This window comes from Desarmillaria tabescens, assembly GCF_030435595.1.
Source record: "Desarmillaria tabescens strain CCBAS 213 chromosome Unknown EV420scaffold_124, whole genome shotgun sequence".
In the NCBI taxonomy this organism is placed as follows: Eukaryota; Fungi; Basidiomycota; class Agaricomycetes; order Agaricales; family Physalacriaceae; genus Desarmillaria; species Desarmillaria tabescens.
This window is the reverse complement of record NW_026848423.1, coordinates 11,042-25,936: the sequence shown is the minus strand read 5'-3', so window position 1 is coordinate 25,936 and position 14,895 is coordinate 11,042. Positions and strand designations below refer to the sequence as shown.

General features: G+C 49.1%; 7 protein-coding genes across 7 annotated transcripts; 4 read left to right on the top strand and 3 right to left on the bottom strand.

Annotated features, from left to right (window-relative positions):
- Window positions 1–4,172: 4,172 nt before the first annotated feature.
- EV420DRAFT_1753717 (uncharacterized protein) lies at window positions 4,173–5,212 on the bottom strand (the record flags this gene model as incomplete). The annotated part of the gene is made up of 7 exons (XM_060480466.1): window positions 5,044–5,212; window positions 4,847–4,937; window positions 4,784–4,798; window positions 4,696–4,737; window positions 4,479–4,535; window positions 4,314–4,413; window positions 4,173–4,252 (listed from the first exon to the last, which is right to left on the bottom strand). Exons 1-7 carry the CDS (start codon window positions 5,157–5,159, stop codon window positions 4,173–4,175), a joined length of 501 nt encoding a protein of 166 aa, XP_060322315.1. The 5' UTR covers window positions 5,160–5,212.
- Window positions 5,213–5,415: 203 nt separating this feature from the next.
- EV420DRAFT_1590130 (Molybdopterin biosynthesis MoaE) lies at window positions 5,416–6,125 on the bottom strand. Its single transcript, XM_060474899.1, has 5 exons — window positions 5,975–6,125; window positions 5,912–5,935; window positions 5,783–5,859; window positions 5,671–5,737; window positions 5,416–5,620 (listed from the first exon to the last, which is right to left on the bottom strand). The coding sequence occupies exons 1-5, from the start codon at window positions 6,114–6,116 to the stop codon at window positions 5,472–5,474; spliced, it is 459 nt and encodes a 152-aa protein (XP_060322314.1). The 5' UTR covers window positions 6,117–6,125; the 3' UTR covers window positions 5,416–5,471.
- Window positions 6,126–6,416: 291 nt separating this feature from the next.
- Window positions 6,417–6,647, top strand: EV420DRAFT_1222534 (pseudouridine-5'-phosphate glycosidase; the record flags this gene model as incomplete). The annotated part of the gene is made up of 2 exons (XM_060466473.1): window positions 6,417–6,549; window positions 6,595–6,647. Coding segments are annotated over 2 exons (186 nt in total), but the record flags the coding sequence as incomplete, so codon positions are not given.
- Window positions 6,648–10,662: 4,015 nt separating this feature from the next.
- On the top strand, window positions 10,663–11,525 carry EV420DRAFT_1590102 (uncharacterized protein). The gene is made up of 2 exons (XM_060474898.1): window positions 10,663–11,063; window positions 11,133–11,525. The coding sequence occupies exons 1-2, from the start codon at window positions 10,840–10,842 to the stop codon at window positions 11,488–11,490; spliced, it is 582 nt and encodes a 193-aa protein (XP_060322312.1). The 5' UTR covers window positions 10,663–10,839; the 3' UTR covers window positions 11,491–11,525.
- A 16-nt stretch (window positions 11,526–11,541) lies between these two features.
- On the bottom strand, window positions 11,542–13,548 carry EV420DRAFT_235664 (uncharacterized protein). Its single transcript, XM_060481329.1, has 9 exons — window positions 13,506–13,548; window positions 13,097–13,352; window positions 13,007–13,043; window positions 12,817–12,950; window positions 12,400–12,768; window positions 12,310–12,345; window positions 12,027–12,260; window positions 11,866–11,976; window positions 11,542–11,814 (listed from the first exon to the last, which is right to left on the bottom strand). The coding sequence occupies exons 2-9, from the start codon at window positions 13,202–13,204 to the stop codon at window positions 11,593–11,595; spliced, it is 1,251 nt and encodes a 416-aa protein (XP_060322311.1). The 5' UTR covers window positions 13,205–13,352; window positions 13,506–13,548; the 3' UTR covers window positions 11,542–11,592.
- Window positions 13,473–14,469, top strand: EV420DRAFT_235783 (uncharacterized protein). Its single transcript, XM_060481330.1, has one exon. The coding sequence runs from the start codon at window positions 13,741–13,743 to the stop codon at window positions 14,206–14,208; it is 468 nt and encodes a 155-aa protein (XP_060322309.1). The 5' UTR covers window positions 13,473–13,740; the 3' UTR covers window positions 14,209–14,469.
- Window positions 13,508–13,761, top strand: EV420DRAFT_1343056 (uncharacterized protein; the record flags this gene model as incomplete). Its single annotated transcript, XM_060468946.1, has 1 exon — window positions 13,508–13,761. One exon carries the CDS (start codon window positions 13,508–13,510, stop codon window positions 13,715–13,717), a length of 210 nt encoding a protein of 69 aa, XP_060322310.1. The 3' UTR covers window positions 13,718–13,761.
- Window positions 14,470–14,895: the final 426 nt, after the last annotated feature.

Here is a 14,895-nt window from a genome sequence, read left to right as displayed (position 1 = left end):
CCGCTTGTGCTTTCGCACCGGTGGCCGAGGAGCTTGAGTGGGGTTCTTCTTTGAGCACGGTGGAAATCCCCTGTACACCGTTCTTCTTTATATGCGACTTGGTAATTTCATTTTGTGATGGTGTGAAAAGTTTGTCATTGCCTCGAGGTACTACATGCGATACATTAGTCCGACCGGCGGGTTTCTGTGACGCACCACTAAATGAAATTGTGTCCTTTGCCGACGCGCGTTTGTCGCTTACGCCGCCGGCTCGTCTTTTACCTCCTCGATCTTTGACGTGGAGGCTTCCCCTTCTTCATCCTTTAACACTTGTTGATACATGGCACGAATTTGGGCGCGCGAGAACTTGGGCTGGTGTTTGACGAGCCAGGTACTTTCGTCCTTCGGGCATTTGTTGTCTTGCTTCCGATGACCCTTGTGACCGCAGCGGAAGCATCTTCCTTCTTTGCGCAGTCTGTCGATTTCCATTGGTTGTCCTTGCCCTCCGTACGTGGTTCCTGTCCCTGTCTTCTTGTCACCCTGGGAATTCCCGGAACTTCCGGCTTTTCCCGTTCCCTTCTGCTGGTTCTGCGTTCCTGGGTTTCTGCCCCCGTCTTCTGCTAGTCCCACGCGGTAGTTGTAGTCCATCTGTTCTACTCGGAACTTCCACTCGGCATACGTGCGTGGTAGCGCAGTTCCTGTTGCGTGTATTGCGGTCTTCACGTTCTTCCGGATAGCGGGTTTGAGGATTTCGATCATGTATTCCTCGTTGTGCCGCTTGCCGGACTCCTTGGCTAATCGTTCGAAGTCCCGGAAGAATTCTTTTGCCGATTTGTACATGTTTTGTCGTAGGCGTTTGAACTCTTGTAGCTTGAGTTCTACTTCCGCGTCGGTTCGGAACTGTTCTTCGATGATCTGCCTGAATACATGCCATGCGGGGTATCACAGGTATCCACATGTTTCGTCGTAGTATTCATCTCGGGCGTGATTCCACCAGTGTAATGCCTTGTCTGCGAATCGGAACGTACAGAACACCACCCGGTTTGGGTTTTGTCCGTGTGTGTTCATAGTGAACTGTTGAGGGAACACGTTGAAGTAATCCTCACATTGGTTGAGGAACCTGTCCACATCGCTGGATTCTCCCTTGAACTTCTCGGGGGGATCCGCAAGTTGCGGTTTTACTTGCCCCCACGGGTTCGTGTTTGCCACCCCTACGATGAAGGGTGGCGGCGTGTTTGGTGGTTGTACAGGATCCGCTGGAATGGGGATTGCCGCCGGACGCGGTAGTGATCGTAGTGCCGGGTTATAATGTGGGGTTAAAGGGCCTGGTGGCGCAGGGGCTGGAGCTGCAGGGACGGCTGCGGCTGCGGCGGCTGCCGTGCCGGCACTTCCTGGTGTTCCTGCGGCGGCGAATAATCGGCTAGGGTCAACGTACCCGGTTCTTCGGAGGATGGATAAGTGGCTTAAGTCCACCGTGCTTCCAGTCGATGCTTCTGATGGTGCTGGAACCTGGTATCGTTCTCCGGGATTCGTGTAGTCATCCGGGTGTACTTGGTTCCATAGAACATTCGTGTGAAAGACGGTTTCCCGGTAGATCACCTGGGCCCCGATTTGGGAGGTTTTTTCCTTTTGGAAATACCTTCCTTGCGGTGAACTGTTCCAGGACAGTTCTCGTGGCAGCTTCCTTTCGATCCATCGCAGCATTTCTAAATATGTCATATTTTCTAGCTCGGCCTCAGTAGGCTCCCGAGCTAGATCCTTCCACGAATTCGGGGATGATATCCTCCTCTCCGTACTCTCCGACCCTATGCTGCTGCCATAAGTCGAAGTCCGCCCTGTTCCAGGGTTCTCGTAAATTTCGCCTTCTTCTAAGTCCGATAGGTCGGACTTGCTCGAAAGGCTCTGTGCTTCCCGTAACGATGCGGTTCCAGTTTCGTATGATTCTTGCCCACTCGTTGACCCTGAGTATGACCTGATCGAAGTCTGGTCTTCGGGGTCTGTCCCAGACCCAGGGTGCGATGAAAGGAACGGGCGCTGTGTGGGGGTGTTCTGGTGCGAGTGGATAGATGGCGTAGGGGACGACGGAGGCAGGGGCCTCGATTCCTTCGTACATGAGCCATGCGTCGGCGTAGTCCTGAAGCTGTCTGCATATATTGCAGCTGGCGTCGGCGTCGTACGTGGGTCCGCAGTTGTCGAGCTCGGTAGTTGCCTCCCCGGCCCGATCGTTGATGATGATCGGGGTGTTTGGACGGTTGACGAGGTTGAGGTAGCTACCTTCGTCGTCTGAGGAGTCGTTGCGGGCGTAGTAGTAGCCCCACGTTTCTCCTCTGGAGTCGAGCCGTGGGGGGGACCAGTTGTTGCGCGGCCCTGGGAGCTCGTCGCTGTCGTAGTCCTCCTCTGAATCTCTGCCTTCTTCATTTGAACTGCTTCCAGTTCCATCTTCAGCCTCTCCTCTTTCTCCCAGACGATATCTAAGCCCTCTTTGATAGAGGCGCTGTCCGTCGGAATCATATCCAGGGTTGGCGGCTGAGTTTTCTGTCGAGGTGGGGGAGGGGGCGTCCCAGGGGTCACTTCCTTCATCTTCCCCTTCGTCTTCTTCCTCGGTAATGGGAGAGAGAACACGCTGGTCCACCCCTTGTTCGTAGAGTCCTCGCTCTTCTTCTTCTTCAACGACTGGGCCTCTTTGTGTGGGCCATCCTTCCATCTCGGTGTCGGACTCACTGGACTCGCTTGAGTCGGAGTCTTCTGTGATCCACTCGTCATCTGTGATGAAGATGAAGTGGATAATGGGTTCGGGTCGGTCATCGACGTAGTTGGGAGGGGGTGTGTGCGGTCGTCGAGCCTCCGGGTTGGGGGCTTCGACGGGGATAGTTTCTTCGGAGACTGGCTCCTGGTTTCGTCGGTACTCGTATCCATATAGGAACGCGAGATAGGCTACGGCAATGAAGCCTTGTAGTCCAAAGAGGTCTGTGAGGTATTGTTCGATAGGGTTCATTCGTTACTGCTCGTCAACGTGGTTGTTGATGAGGAGTAAGAAAGTCTCGAACTAATTGTTAGCGACCGATTACACAAACAAGATCAAACAACTAAGCGTGACTCGCACTTCGGTCAGGCGCTTTATGTTGCTCGCAGGTTTGCGTGCAGGGAGCTATTGCTTAGCGAGTCGAGAGTGAGTTCAGACTAAGTTATCGGGTGAATAAACTTTAGTTCGAGACTGAGGTGTAAGACCTGCAGTCGAGCTACTTAAATACAGTTTGGGTCGTGCTAAATATACTACAAGTGTCCGCAACGGTGCGTTAAACACGCAATACCCACATGGTGAATGCGATCAGGTCCGGAGAATTAGCATAGCGAGATTACGATAGAGCCGATAAGATAAGATAAGGCGTAAAATCGTAATACAACCCCCTACACAAGATGCTTAATAAATAATGAGTTTTAAGATCATGAACACACCTTCATGATACCAGCTATGACATCAAAGTAATACCATCCAAAGTCACCACAAATGTAGAAAGCCAAGAATAGAATCAGAGTTATTGAATAGAGAGCAGAGGATTCCACTAGCACTTCAATAAAACAGCGATAAACTCTCAGTCGGCCACCTGCTCCATGTCCAACCCCAGTAACAGTCAAAATGCGGAAAATGATAAGCAGTGTGCACCATAATGTTGTTACCAGGATAAAGGATGCATAGAGCATCATAAATAGTGCTGAGTAATATACACTGAAGAACTCATGATATACACCAATGATTTTCAAAACTACACAGAAGTTGAATATATGAAAAGGATAGATGAGATTGGACACTTTACCAGTTGCAGAAATTAGGGAAAGGATTGGAAGCAGAACAATAAACCAGCACTGTCCCCAGACCATCCAACAGCACCAAATCTAGAATTGAAAAGATGGTAAGCTGCCATGGATAATTACTGGTGAAGTAGCACACACAATATATGAGTCTGCGAGAATGGTACTCATAGAGGCTGTAATACCTGCCACCCAATAGACTGCTTGGCCCATACCACTAAGCTTTGCAAATACAGTCCAAAAACTTTGTCCATTTTTAATGAATGCAGAGCATATAAATGACCATTGGGCAGCAAAATTGATAGTAATCAGAGCATGAAGGAGAATAATAATGACAACCAAGACTCATTGGATTGGCCAGCATTTATTAATGACTGTGTCACTTATGTCAGCTTGGATAGTAGTGATGCTCCTGGCTCACAGATATTCCACAATGTAACAGCAAGAATTCCAGTGTATATACCTGTCATCAGTCAACCAACAGTCAACATTTATATGTCAAGGCACTAAATGTCATTGCCCACCATGCAACGATGCCAGGAGAATTTGGGAGTTCAGGCTTGCATCGAGATATTGAACCATGAGAGCTTTGTCTTCATCGGTAAGATCTGGTGGAATATCTACCTGAGCCACCATAAGGGAAAGCAAGCACAACAGGGTAGTGGGTTATGAGAATAACATGTACTGACCCTACCATTATAAATGGTGCAGCCCATGGCCATGCTCATTGGCTGGCGCAAAGATGTCTATCAGTATCAAGTCGAACCAGGATCCTTACATGTGTTCGGCAACTTAATGAACCATCTTGTACATTGTCATTTTCAACTCATTTCGACTCGCAAGTGCGACGTGATTCGAGGTAAGATATTGCCGGAGAAAAGCCTCTATTGTAGGGAAGCCACTTACACGAACTGCGAGCTTTTCAGATATGTTCTGTTGAATTAGGTTCTGTCCGGGAAGAGAATCAAGATATTCATTGAAGTGAGGCACCTACCAACATGAGCGTATTCTGTCATAAGGTGAATTTTAAGCAGGTCTTGCTCCCCAATCTGGGAACGCTTTGATGCCAGTTCCGAACATCACTATGCCGAAGGATCCTGATATTTGTGTCCCAGTGGATATTTTCGTAGGGGTACCAGCCGAGCAAACTGTATGGAAATGAAAGCCAGAAGCACAGTCATATAAGATTAGAGAAAGTTATCCTGGAAATGGGGCATCTATCAGAACAGCGGGGGAAGAGAATACAACACGTACCCCATAATGAACTTAAAGAACCCTGATCTCTTCCAGAAGCTATTTCCCTTCCAGTCACTCGATACATCTCCAGAGACAGGGTGTTGCACAGTGTATCCGAGTATGAGTTGACCCATCTTGTTTGCATCGTCGTTTCTTCATTAGCCATCACTTGGACACTGAGGTAGGCAAAGGTGGTGACAGGCCAATACTGAGAGCTGAGAGAATCGATGGGTGGGCCATAGAAACGACATGATGCGATGCCATTTGAATCAAGTTACACAGAAGAGTGACCGGACACCTGGAAAAGATCGGAAAAGATGGCGAATGAGGGGAGATATCTGCTCGTTGAGTGATGAAGAAAGCAGGACTTCACAGATGGGCTCATTAAATACGGTCCAAAAAGAATGGCTGAAGGTAGATTAATGATTGATGGTTTCCTGTACTTGTTATGCGTTAGCTCCCCACTCTGTTTCGCTGTCATCCATTCCCTCGTAGTATTCTCGTTTCCAAATCTGTGCTTTTTGCTTTACTTGTTCAAGGATCTTCTCGCATACTACGAAGGCTTCTTTACGGTGGGGAGAGGAGACGGCGATAACTGGGGTTTGAGTTAGTGTATTGAGGGATAGGTGAGGGTTGTGCCAGTACCTATCGAGGGTTCTCCAATGGGAACGACACCGATCCGATGATAAACGGCACAACGAATGAGAGAGCTCTACGAATCTGGTTGATGCTCCGAACGTGTTAGGCTTTGTCGCACGTCTTGAATTATACTAGCCATAGTCTTGATAGCCCATTTTGAATAAGCTTGATATTCAAGGCGTGTAACGGTTCTCCCTAGCATACATATGCATTTTTCCGTAGTATCCCTCGATGGATCGCTACCAACCTTTGAATGAATTTCGCGTAGTACCTAGGCAGTATTCAGAAGCTAAGAGCGAGTCGACCTTACCAATGAAGACGGCGGTAGCGCCCGCAGCGTCGTCCCCTACGGACTGTATTATTTGCTGAACGTCCAGAGGCTGTGAAGTTATCGAGCAGACCCCGCCTGGGACGTCTAGAGCGATGTCTATGGAGGTGTTGGGAGTTGTCATGCTTGAGACCGGGCCGATAGTTCAGCCCTCTCACGCTCAGAACGCATGAACGCTCTCTAATACCAACCATGACCATCCTGACTCGTGCACGCCTCGCTCGAAGACTCGTATCTCGAGCCCGGTACAGCACAGCCCCTCACCACCACCATACCGCTCCCCTCGATATCCACCCCGAAGTCCAAGAAGCCTTATCCACACACAAAACCCATAGTAGCCCTCGAAACCACCCTCGTCACACACGGGTTCGGACTAGAAGACATCGTACGATCCACGAGGTGTGTCCCGGCTACTATCGGGAACATCGGCGGACGCGTCAAGGTTGGCTTGGAGAGACATGAGCTTGAGAGATTGGCGGATAGGGAGGGGAATCCTGGGGTTGTCAAGGTTTCGAGGAGGGATGCCGCATCTGTGATTGGTGCCAAGATGGATGGAGGTACGGCTAAAGGCAGATACTGGGTTTGAGCTGAGTTGTGTACAGGAACGACTTGCAGTGCTACGGTGATATTCGCTGCTCTGGCTGGAATCAAGGTATGCTCACCCACATACGTCGCCGGCGCGTTCATACAGCACCTCGTCATCAAGTGCGGGAATCTGGGAGTGGTTGTTTCAAGACTGAATATTCGAACTCGTCTACGCATACAAAACCTATGACTACGTGCACCAACATCGCCTTCCTCCACCGTCTTCAATCTGATTTCTCTCCCTTCATGCGCTATCCGCCCTCCGCCTACATCGGCTGCTGCCGTCATGCACCTCTCTTCGTCCATCTGCAATTGCCACCTCCCGTCCCGCCTCCTATCCTCAGCCGTCGACCCTCATCCTTCGTCTGCAGCATTGATCGCAACCTCTCACTAGACGGCCAAGTATCGTGTCGGTGGCAGGCAATGCAGGGAAGGAGAGCCAGTGTCGTGCAGGACGGTGTTTGGGTACTAGTATGCAATACCTTACAGGGTAACTCCATCTCACAGGTGCGGATTGGGAGTGTTGCTGTGGATGCGCGCGCACTCTGCGTAAACTACTTGTTAGAATACCAATGGCAAACCCTTGTAAGTAAAGTAAACACACCTTGATACATAATACCACCATGCCTTCATTCACATTATCCTTCGTCGTCATAAACTGAGCCATTGCGCCGCGTTTCGTGAGTGTTGAAGGGCGGGAGTCAATGCAGAGAAGTCGTTCATCCTCGGTCAGAGTACACATCCACACCGGGTGCGACGACTCTGCCGCAGGTATTGGTGGGAGTGCGCGCACTGTACATGGCCTACTTGTTAGAATACCGACGAAAAAAAAAAAATTTTGTAAACTCAACGCACCTTCAAATACCACACCAATGACATCGCCATCAACCCCTCATTCACAACGAAAACGTCGCACTAAGACAAGGACCTTGAGTGGTCGTTGCGACTCGAGCCGGGGCGCTACGCTTGCCGAGTGTTGGCGGGACAGCTGCCGTGACTGTAGAGCTTGTGGGTGATCGTGTTGGTGTCGATGGACTAGCATCTCTCGATTGGGCTTGTCGGGAATGTGTCGATTCACCCTGAAATGACGGCATCAGAGACAGGAAATGGGACACTGAAAAGGCGTACTGTGGGGCATGTTGCACGCGAAAACAGGCTGGCGAGAGGCGTCAATCAACTGTTCGAGGAGACGGCCGGTTATAAAAACCTAGGCAGTTGAGAATACAAAAATTCGTCGAAAAGACAATACACGGACCGGCAGCCCCACGTCCTACCAATGCAATTGATTGATTTATAGCTACAGATAAGGATTTTCGTGAACAAAAGGCAACGACACTCAGAAGGGGAAAAAAGCTTACCTCTGGATTTTTGAACGCGGGAGAACCGGGTCACCATCATCGAGATCGACGACAATGGAAAAGGGACTACCAAGTAAGCTATGAGGATAAAATCAAAGAAAAGGAAAACAGATGAGCTCGACGACGAAGCAGCAGTCAAGATAGAAGCGTGACAGTCACAAGGTCAGCATTAAGGCAGTCCGGCCCGTCCACCCAGCGAGAGCGTATTAGATAGTAGCAGAGTCGAGAGTGAGGAAGTAGAGGTCAAAAGAGGAGGGGAGGACAAAGGGGTGAAGTGGGAATGAAGCAGGGAGCTGGAGTTCGATCCCAAAATCGAGCCGGCGTTTATACCCAAGGAATCCAATCCGAAACGGCGTAGCGTTTCAAGTTGAAAAGGACCCGGAGAGAACACGAAGAGAGAATAACGAAGCAGACGTCGGACGTTGATGGATATTTGAAGTTCAGCGATTTTGAAAGGTGTGCCGGCCACCAACGTATCCCGTTGTCGCGCCTCCACCCCCATGATCTTGTTGATTTCTCTTGGTAAATTTATCGGAGATTTCTGCCGATAGCCTGTCAAACTGTTTCCTTCTTATTCCATTACCTCCATCAACCCAACCTCCCGTCTCCCACCCTTCCCTTCCTCTTGATCTCTCTCTCCTGTACGCCATCTAGCATGTAATCAGCGCACCGTGTTGCCTCCCATTTGTCCTCGATGGTTAACAATACGAGGTGGTGTTATGGGCGTTGATGCCCATATCGGGATCAACAAAGTTGATCAACCGCATGGTGTAGACTTCTTTCCTCTCACCACCACCACGGTAAGTTTCACTCCTTGCTATTGTGCGCTCTTATGCTCATGATCTTGAGTTTAGAGCGTTGATAGTACCGCAAAGCTATGATACGTGTTCTACTGAGTTGGCACCTTGGCTGAATCCTTCGCTTTCCGGACGGCCTCAAGCCCTGAATTTTCGTGACGGACGCGACGTTCACGTCGTTTTCTTACCTCTAGGTATCCTGGATGAGTGAAGTCGCGTAGAATATGCGGAGCAGACCGTGTTTAGATATCCAAGGTGAGTATTGGTCTGCAGCTATCATATTCAGAACTGAACTAACAGCCAATTCAGGTTCCGTCGCTAATTTCTTCAAGACCGGGGTTTTGAACCTGCCGAACAGAAATCGACATGGTGGTTGCCCCGAGACGACGTGGGCGAGCGAGGTGAGTTTTTGATTAAGTCAGCATCTCGATATCATCACTAACATTGGCTTGAAGCTGCTATACTTCTTCCAACCCCAGGATTGCTTCAAGACGACATATTTCCGTCCGCAGAGCGAGGTAAGTCTTCGCTAAGCTATTGTCAGCACTGACTTTGCCTTGAAGCTAAATCAAACTAAGGCCAGGATTGCTCCGAGACGACGTATATTCGTCCGGCAAGCGAGGTAAGTATTCAGTCAAGTCAATAACTCAACATCATCACTCACATTGTCTTGTAGCTGCCGAACTCGTATCAATGCGGGGGTTGCATCAAGACGCCGCATCTTCGTCCGCCGAGCAAGGTAAGTCCTGCCTCAAGTCTGTAACCTATTATTATATTTACATTGTCTTGAAGCTCCAAACAACATCAGGATTGCGTTGAGACGACGTATTTCCATCCGCCGAGCGATGTAAGTCTTCGGTAAATTATTATCAGCAATGACACCGGCTCGAAGATACCGAAAGACCATGATTACTCCGAGACGACGTACCTTCGCAAGGTATGTTCACTTTACAAGTGTCATTTCTCGTTCTTACTAAATTCCTCTCCTAGTATCAAAGCTTGGGTGTGTGCCGTGAAGGGTTGTGAGACTTTGAGTATACGTATTGCATTCCGGCGAGCTAGGTGAGTTGTTTTGTAGGAAATTTCCTGTTGACGTTTGCTCATTCTTTTCACAGGAGCACAAGTTGATTTGCCAGGATGTGAACCTCGCAGAGCCGATGTCATGTTCATCAAACTCTTTCCGCCGTTCTCCGTTTTGACTCGATGTCAAATATCGCGGTAAGTTGTTATTTGCGTATTTTTGATATCATTGTGCTAAATCTTTACTTGTTTTAGGTTCGAGTTCGACCCCGAAATTTTCGAGACCGAAACTCTGCCGAGCCAATGGCATCGCGCGTCGAACTTGAAATAAAGGAAAACGTAAGTTTGGGTTATTTTCTGTTGATTCCGCTCGAATTTTAATCGGATTTTCTTTCAGGATGAGCGAGACATGACCACAGAGCCACGTCGTTCTCCGGCAAGCCAGGTACGCGACGTTTTAATCTACGTTTGACTTATGTTTTTGCAGTTTTTGAAACACCAGAAGTTCCGGGTTCAAACCCTCAGGGAGCCACCATCGGGGGTGCGGAAATCTCAGTTTGCGAGCAAGTGCAGGCAGGGAGGATTCGCGCAGACTCTGGGATGGTTTCTGGTTGAAGAGGCGGACTCGGACATGGCTGGAGAGGTCCCAGGGAATGGTGGTGGGGTCCCAGTATTTTGAATAGCCGTCTTGGGCAAGTCCCAAGACTGGCTATTTTTTTTGGACCCTGCAAGAGAGGAAAGGGAGGTTATGTTCGAGTGTAGTGATTACATAATCGAAGGAGGTGGACTTGATCAACGATGGTGGCTGTGTATATTCGACGTGATCAAGACTTGACTTTGTCCGCCTCGAGGCTCGCGCGTTTTTGATGGACGTCCTGGCTACCGATATGTTCAACCTTCTCACACAGAACTTCAGTCTCGGTGGCTTTCCTTTCTATCTCTCTTTGAAGGGTTGTCTTTTACCATCAAGTGACAATGGACTTTCCGATTGGATGTTAGTCGACGGTTTCAAAGGTCACGTCGATTCCGATACGACCCCTCAATTCATTGTTGCGAGAGTATCTGACCACGCGTCTTTCGCGCTTCCATGGGCCCATTCGGACGTCAGCCTACCACCCCTGTCGTTATCAAAGTAGCGCGCACCGAGACGGAATTGTCTTTCCTCCAGTGGGAAGGGAAGGTTTATAATCAGCACCTGAAAGCTTTGCAAGGCACTGTCGTCCCCAAGTGTTATGGACTATACGTCACCAATAACGGTGGAAGGAGGATGGGTTGTCTCGTGTTGGAACACTGTGCCACTACAAACATCAGGTATGCCGACTATGGGTTTGTTTCTTGGCACTACTATGAACAACTCCCCTCACTGAAGCATTCTTCCAGTTGCAAAATCATGATTGCGATGAGCAAAATTCACCAAGCTGGGAATGTCAAGCCTTCGTCCCATATCCTGACCACACCTGACGGTATCCGCATCGTCGACTTTGCTAGCGCGGCACTTCACGAGTGCCCAAATGCCACGCCGAGTCTGGTTGACACGAGGGACGCTTTTGCACGTCAAGCGGGACAGTGTAAGGAATTGGCCGTTTTGGAATACACATACGGATTGGCAGATGGCAGGCATATCGACGGGATGCTCCAGGCGTCTAATAGCCTCTCCCCTCCACCGGTTGCGCATACACATTCGCACCAGAAAAAATACGCTGAATTAAGTCGGTCCCATAGGCCGACCGGTTTCTAGCTTGCAGGCACATTTTCTTATAATTGTACCGTGTATTAGAATCACTCATAGCATAGAAAATTGTATTGATAGGCAACGATCGTTACATGCATATATAGCCCCTTAGAAAACCTGGATATTCTTTGAAACCATCTCTATCGCTCTTTTAACATCTGCATCGAGATCGTGGTGCCAAACTGGCTCCCATAAATTGGACAATTTTGTCGCCTCCTGCGTTTCCATACCTGGTTGGTATGATTCATAGATTTGTCCGGCTTCGATGGTCCGCTCGATCACACCATTCGCACGCGGCGACCTCACTTCTGTATAAGCCTGAAGTGCGTCCTGTAAAACACTTATTACCGTAGCATGACACAATAGATTTCAAATATCTACCTCGATATTTGACTTAGTGACTTGATCGTTCTTGAGTAATTCGCAAAGCACAAACACATCTTCAAATCCCTGGCCAACGCCTGCCCCAAGATGGGGCGGCATACCGTGTGCCTAGTGGGCGTCAGAGAATGAACGGAGTGAAGAAATGTCGAGGCACTCACGGCATCGCCAACTAGCACTACCCTACCGCAATAGTAACTTGCAAGGGGAGGGTTCAGAGTGTGTATAGACCATTTACTAGATGTTTTCATGTGGTCCACAATTATGCGGGCATCGCGACCCCATGCTTGGAAGTGGTCCTGGAGCTCCCCATCTGGGGCTGTCACTACCCACGGAGATGGAAGCACAGGTCGAAAAGGGATGTCCTTCTTGGACACGAAAACGACCACGTTAATCTAAGACACGGTCACCTTCTAGATTTGCATGGATTGAGTTACTGCGTACTCTTTTATCACCGTGAATGGGATAGATAACGAAATGCTGAAAATGCTATGAGTATGGAAAGTATCAAGAGAAAGATAGCTCCGACCCTACTTTGTTCAATCCGACAAACGCAACGGGGCGCGTGGAAAGCTCCGTCTGTAGCCCTGCTGCCTTTAGGTCTTCAAGCGAAATGAGGCCTCTGTACGCGATTGTATTAGTGAACTCTAAATGCTTCTGTACGCCATCTCCAACGACATAATCTCTTGTTACACTTCGGATACCATCAGCTCCAATTACCAGGTCGGCTTCGTGCTTCGTTCCGTCCGTAAAATTGACCGTCATGGTGCCTTCCGTCGACACAATGGACACACAACGCTTGTTGAAGTGGACAATACTAGGATCCAAAAGACCGACTATGGCATCCAAGAACACAGGTCTGTATATGGCGAGCCCCAAGTCATCCACGGACGCTATAGGATACTAAGTCATGTTAGCGCAGTAAGGAACATATGCAGAAGTCTTACTAACATCATACACGACCTTATGCTCGTCCAATCCCGATAAAAATAGGAACTGTCTAAAAGTAGGGCTCCCAGTATCCGAGCGAGATAAGACAGCATCGTATAATCCCAACCCTTTGAGGGCTCGTAAGGCATTAGGACCTTTGCAGTGTCAGTAGAGCAGCATTTACAAAAACAATAAAAGGTAGAATATCCACCTAATCCAACCCCCGCTCCTATCTCTTCGAATTTCGACTAGTAAATCATTATATCAGCCATATGGTCAATTTCTTGTGGTTCCAACGTACACTTGCTTCGAATACATCAACCCGAATACCGGACTTTGATAAACCGACTGCGCAGGCGATTCCACACATTCCGCCTCCCACGATAGCAACAGTAAAGTCTTTAGCCATGATGGAACAATGGGATGTAAACTTCCATGACTTGCAGGCTTATAAGTCGCCATTCCACGAGGGTCGTGGGTAATGCTGACTGAAATATCATGTCGAAGTGAGAAAATTACCGTGATTCTATTACCAGAGAATCCGTTTTGCCGGTTGCCTTCAGAGCTAAATGAGTACTTGAGGGGGGGAGGAGACGAGCAAGAGATTCAAGGCATCCGATCACCGGAAGGGCGGCCCATCGGCAAACCCCGAGGAAATTTCACCTACAACCACCACCACGTTTCCACTTTATTTCTGCCATGAGACGTACCAATGAACACTTCCTTGCTTTTCTCTACGATTGAAGTGACTAGACAAGCCTTTTACCGCTCTTCACTCACCTTTGCTATCGTAAATATGAAGCCCCTCATTCAGTCTGCTCTTGAGGTCCTGACATCTTATCAACTGCCGCAAATGGTGATGCTATTATGGTGCCATCCACCGGTCCTCTCACGCTCAGAACGCATGAACGCCGCTCTTTAACACCAACATGACCATCCTGGCTCATGCACGCCTCGCTCGAAGACTCGCATCTCGAGCTCAGTTCAGCACAGCACACCTCACAGCTCCTCTGGACATCCACGTTCCATCCAGCCTTATCCACGCACAAACCCATAGCAGCTCTCGAGACCACCCTCGTCACACACGGGTTCCCCTACCTGGCCAACTACACACACACGTCGGACCTCGAGGACATCGTCAGATCCATGGTGCATACTAACAATTATTGGGATCATCGGCGGACGCATTCTCCTCCTCACCGTGCACGCCGCCATCCACGGCACCTGAACGTTCAACATCCACTATGCTCTCAAAACTTCCTGCTACCACGACGCCTCTTGCTGGCATTCCAAAATGGTCCCTTCCTCCCGTGTACTACCCCTGCCGAGCTATTCCTTGCATCTTTTGATCTGAATTTGTTTTGCCCTACAAAGCTTCCCTCGACACCCTCGACGATATCAAAGACGTGCTAGAACTACTGATTGCGAATTGCACCTACCGGCAGGTGGCAGCCCGCAATGTAAACAAGTTGTATCCCTTTAATCGATGTCATGGCTTTCAATCGCATTCCCAGACGACTGCAACCTATTTCTCTCCCCTTCATCCCGCTCCAATACTGAAATATTAATATTTGAACAAACTTGTCTGCCCCTACTATGAGGAGACGCCCTCAATCCAAAGCATAAGAACATTCTTTACTCACCTCCCCTTGCGCTGCCTTTCCTGATGTATCTGGTAGCAGGCTAAGCACAAGTGCCTCTACTCTCACACCATCTTCCCCTAGTCTCTCCGAAACAAGTGTTCTGAACCCTAGATGGAGACGTTGTGCCAGAGAACAAGCTCGAGCTAAAAGTATTTCTACCTTGGCTCAAATTCAACAGCCTGAAACTGCCGCTGCTATTTTCTGGGTTTATGGTTTCCCGTTCGCTACGACACTAAGGATTCTCCTCGCCGGGCCAGTGACTGAAAGCTCTCGGGCCTCTTTCACAGTATCATTCATGACAAGACAGGTCTTGCCGAGGTCTTTGAGATCGAACTCGACAAAGTCATGTACTTGGGACTGCCGTTTGTGCCATCATTGCGCTCTAGATCAAAGGATATGGTTCTCCCTCCAAGTAAGTTTATCTCGCCCTACCTGAAGAGGAAAGCTTCGTTTTTGA

What these genes read in the sequence shown, in the direction of transcription:
- EV420DRAFT_1590130 (XM_060474899.1), bottom strand. Translation starts at nt 6,116, where the DNA reads ATGACAACTCCCAACACCTCCATAGACATCGCTCTAGACGTCCCAGGC. An exon ending in CGCTACCGCCGTCTTCATTG is followed by an intron (nt 5,936 to 5,974) that starts GTAAGGTCGACT and finishes AATACTGCCTAG; the next exon opens with GTACTACGCGAAATTCATTC. An exon ending in TACGCGAAATTCATTCAAAG is followed by an intron (nt 5,860 to 5,911) that starts GTTGGTAGCGAT and finishes TATGTATGCTAG; the next exon opens with GGAGAACCGTTACACGCCTT.
- EV420DRAFT_1590102 (XM_060474898.1), top strand. Translation starts at nt 10,840, where the DNA reads ATGGGCCCATTCGGACGTCAGCCTACCACCCCTGTCGTTATCAAAGTA. An exon ending in TGTGCCACTACAAACATCAG is followed by an intron (nt 11,064 to 11,132) that starts GTATGCCGACTA and finishes GCATTCTTCCAG; the next exon opens with TTGCAAAATCATGATTGCGA.
- EV420DRAFT_235664 (XM_060481329.1), bottom strand. Translation starts at nt 13,204, where the DNA reads ATGGCTAAAGACTTTACTGTTGCTATCGTGGGAGGCGGAATGTGTGGA. An exon ending in TTGATGTATTCGAAGCAAGT is followed by an intron (nt 13,044 to 13,096) that starts GTACGTTGGAAC and finishes ATGATTTACTAG; the next exon opens with TCGAAATTCGAAGAGATAGG. An exon ending in CGTTTGTCGGATTGAACAAA is followed by an intron (nt 12,346 to 12,399) that starts GTAGGGTCGGAG and finishes TAGCATTTTCAG; the next exon opens with CATTTCGTTATCTATCCCAT.
- EV420DRAFT_235783 (XM_060481330.1), top strand. Translation starts at nt 13,741, where the DNA reads ATGCACGCCTCGCTCGAAGACTCGCATCTCGAGCTCAGTTCAGCACAG.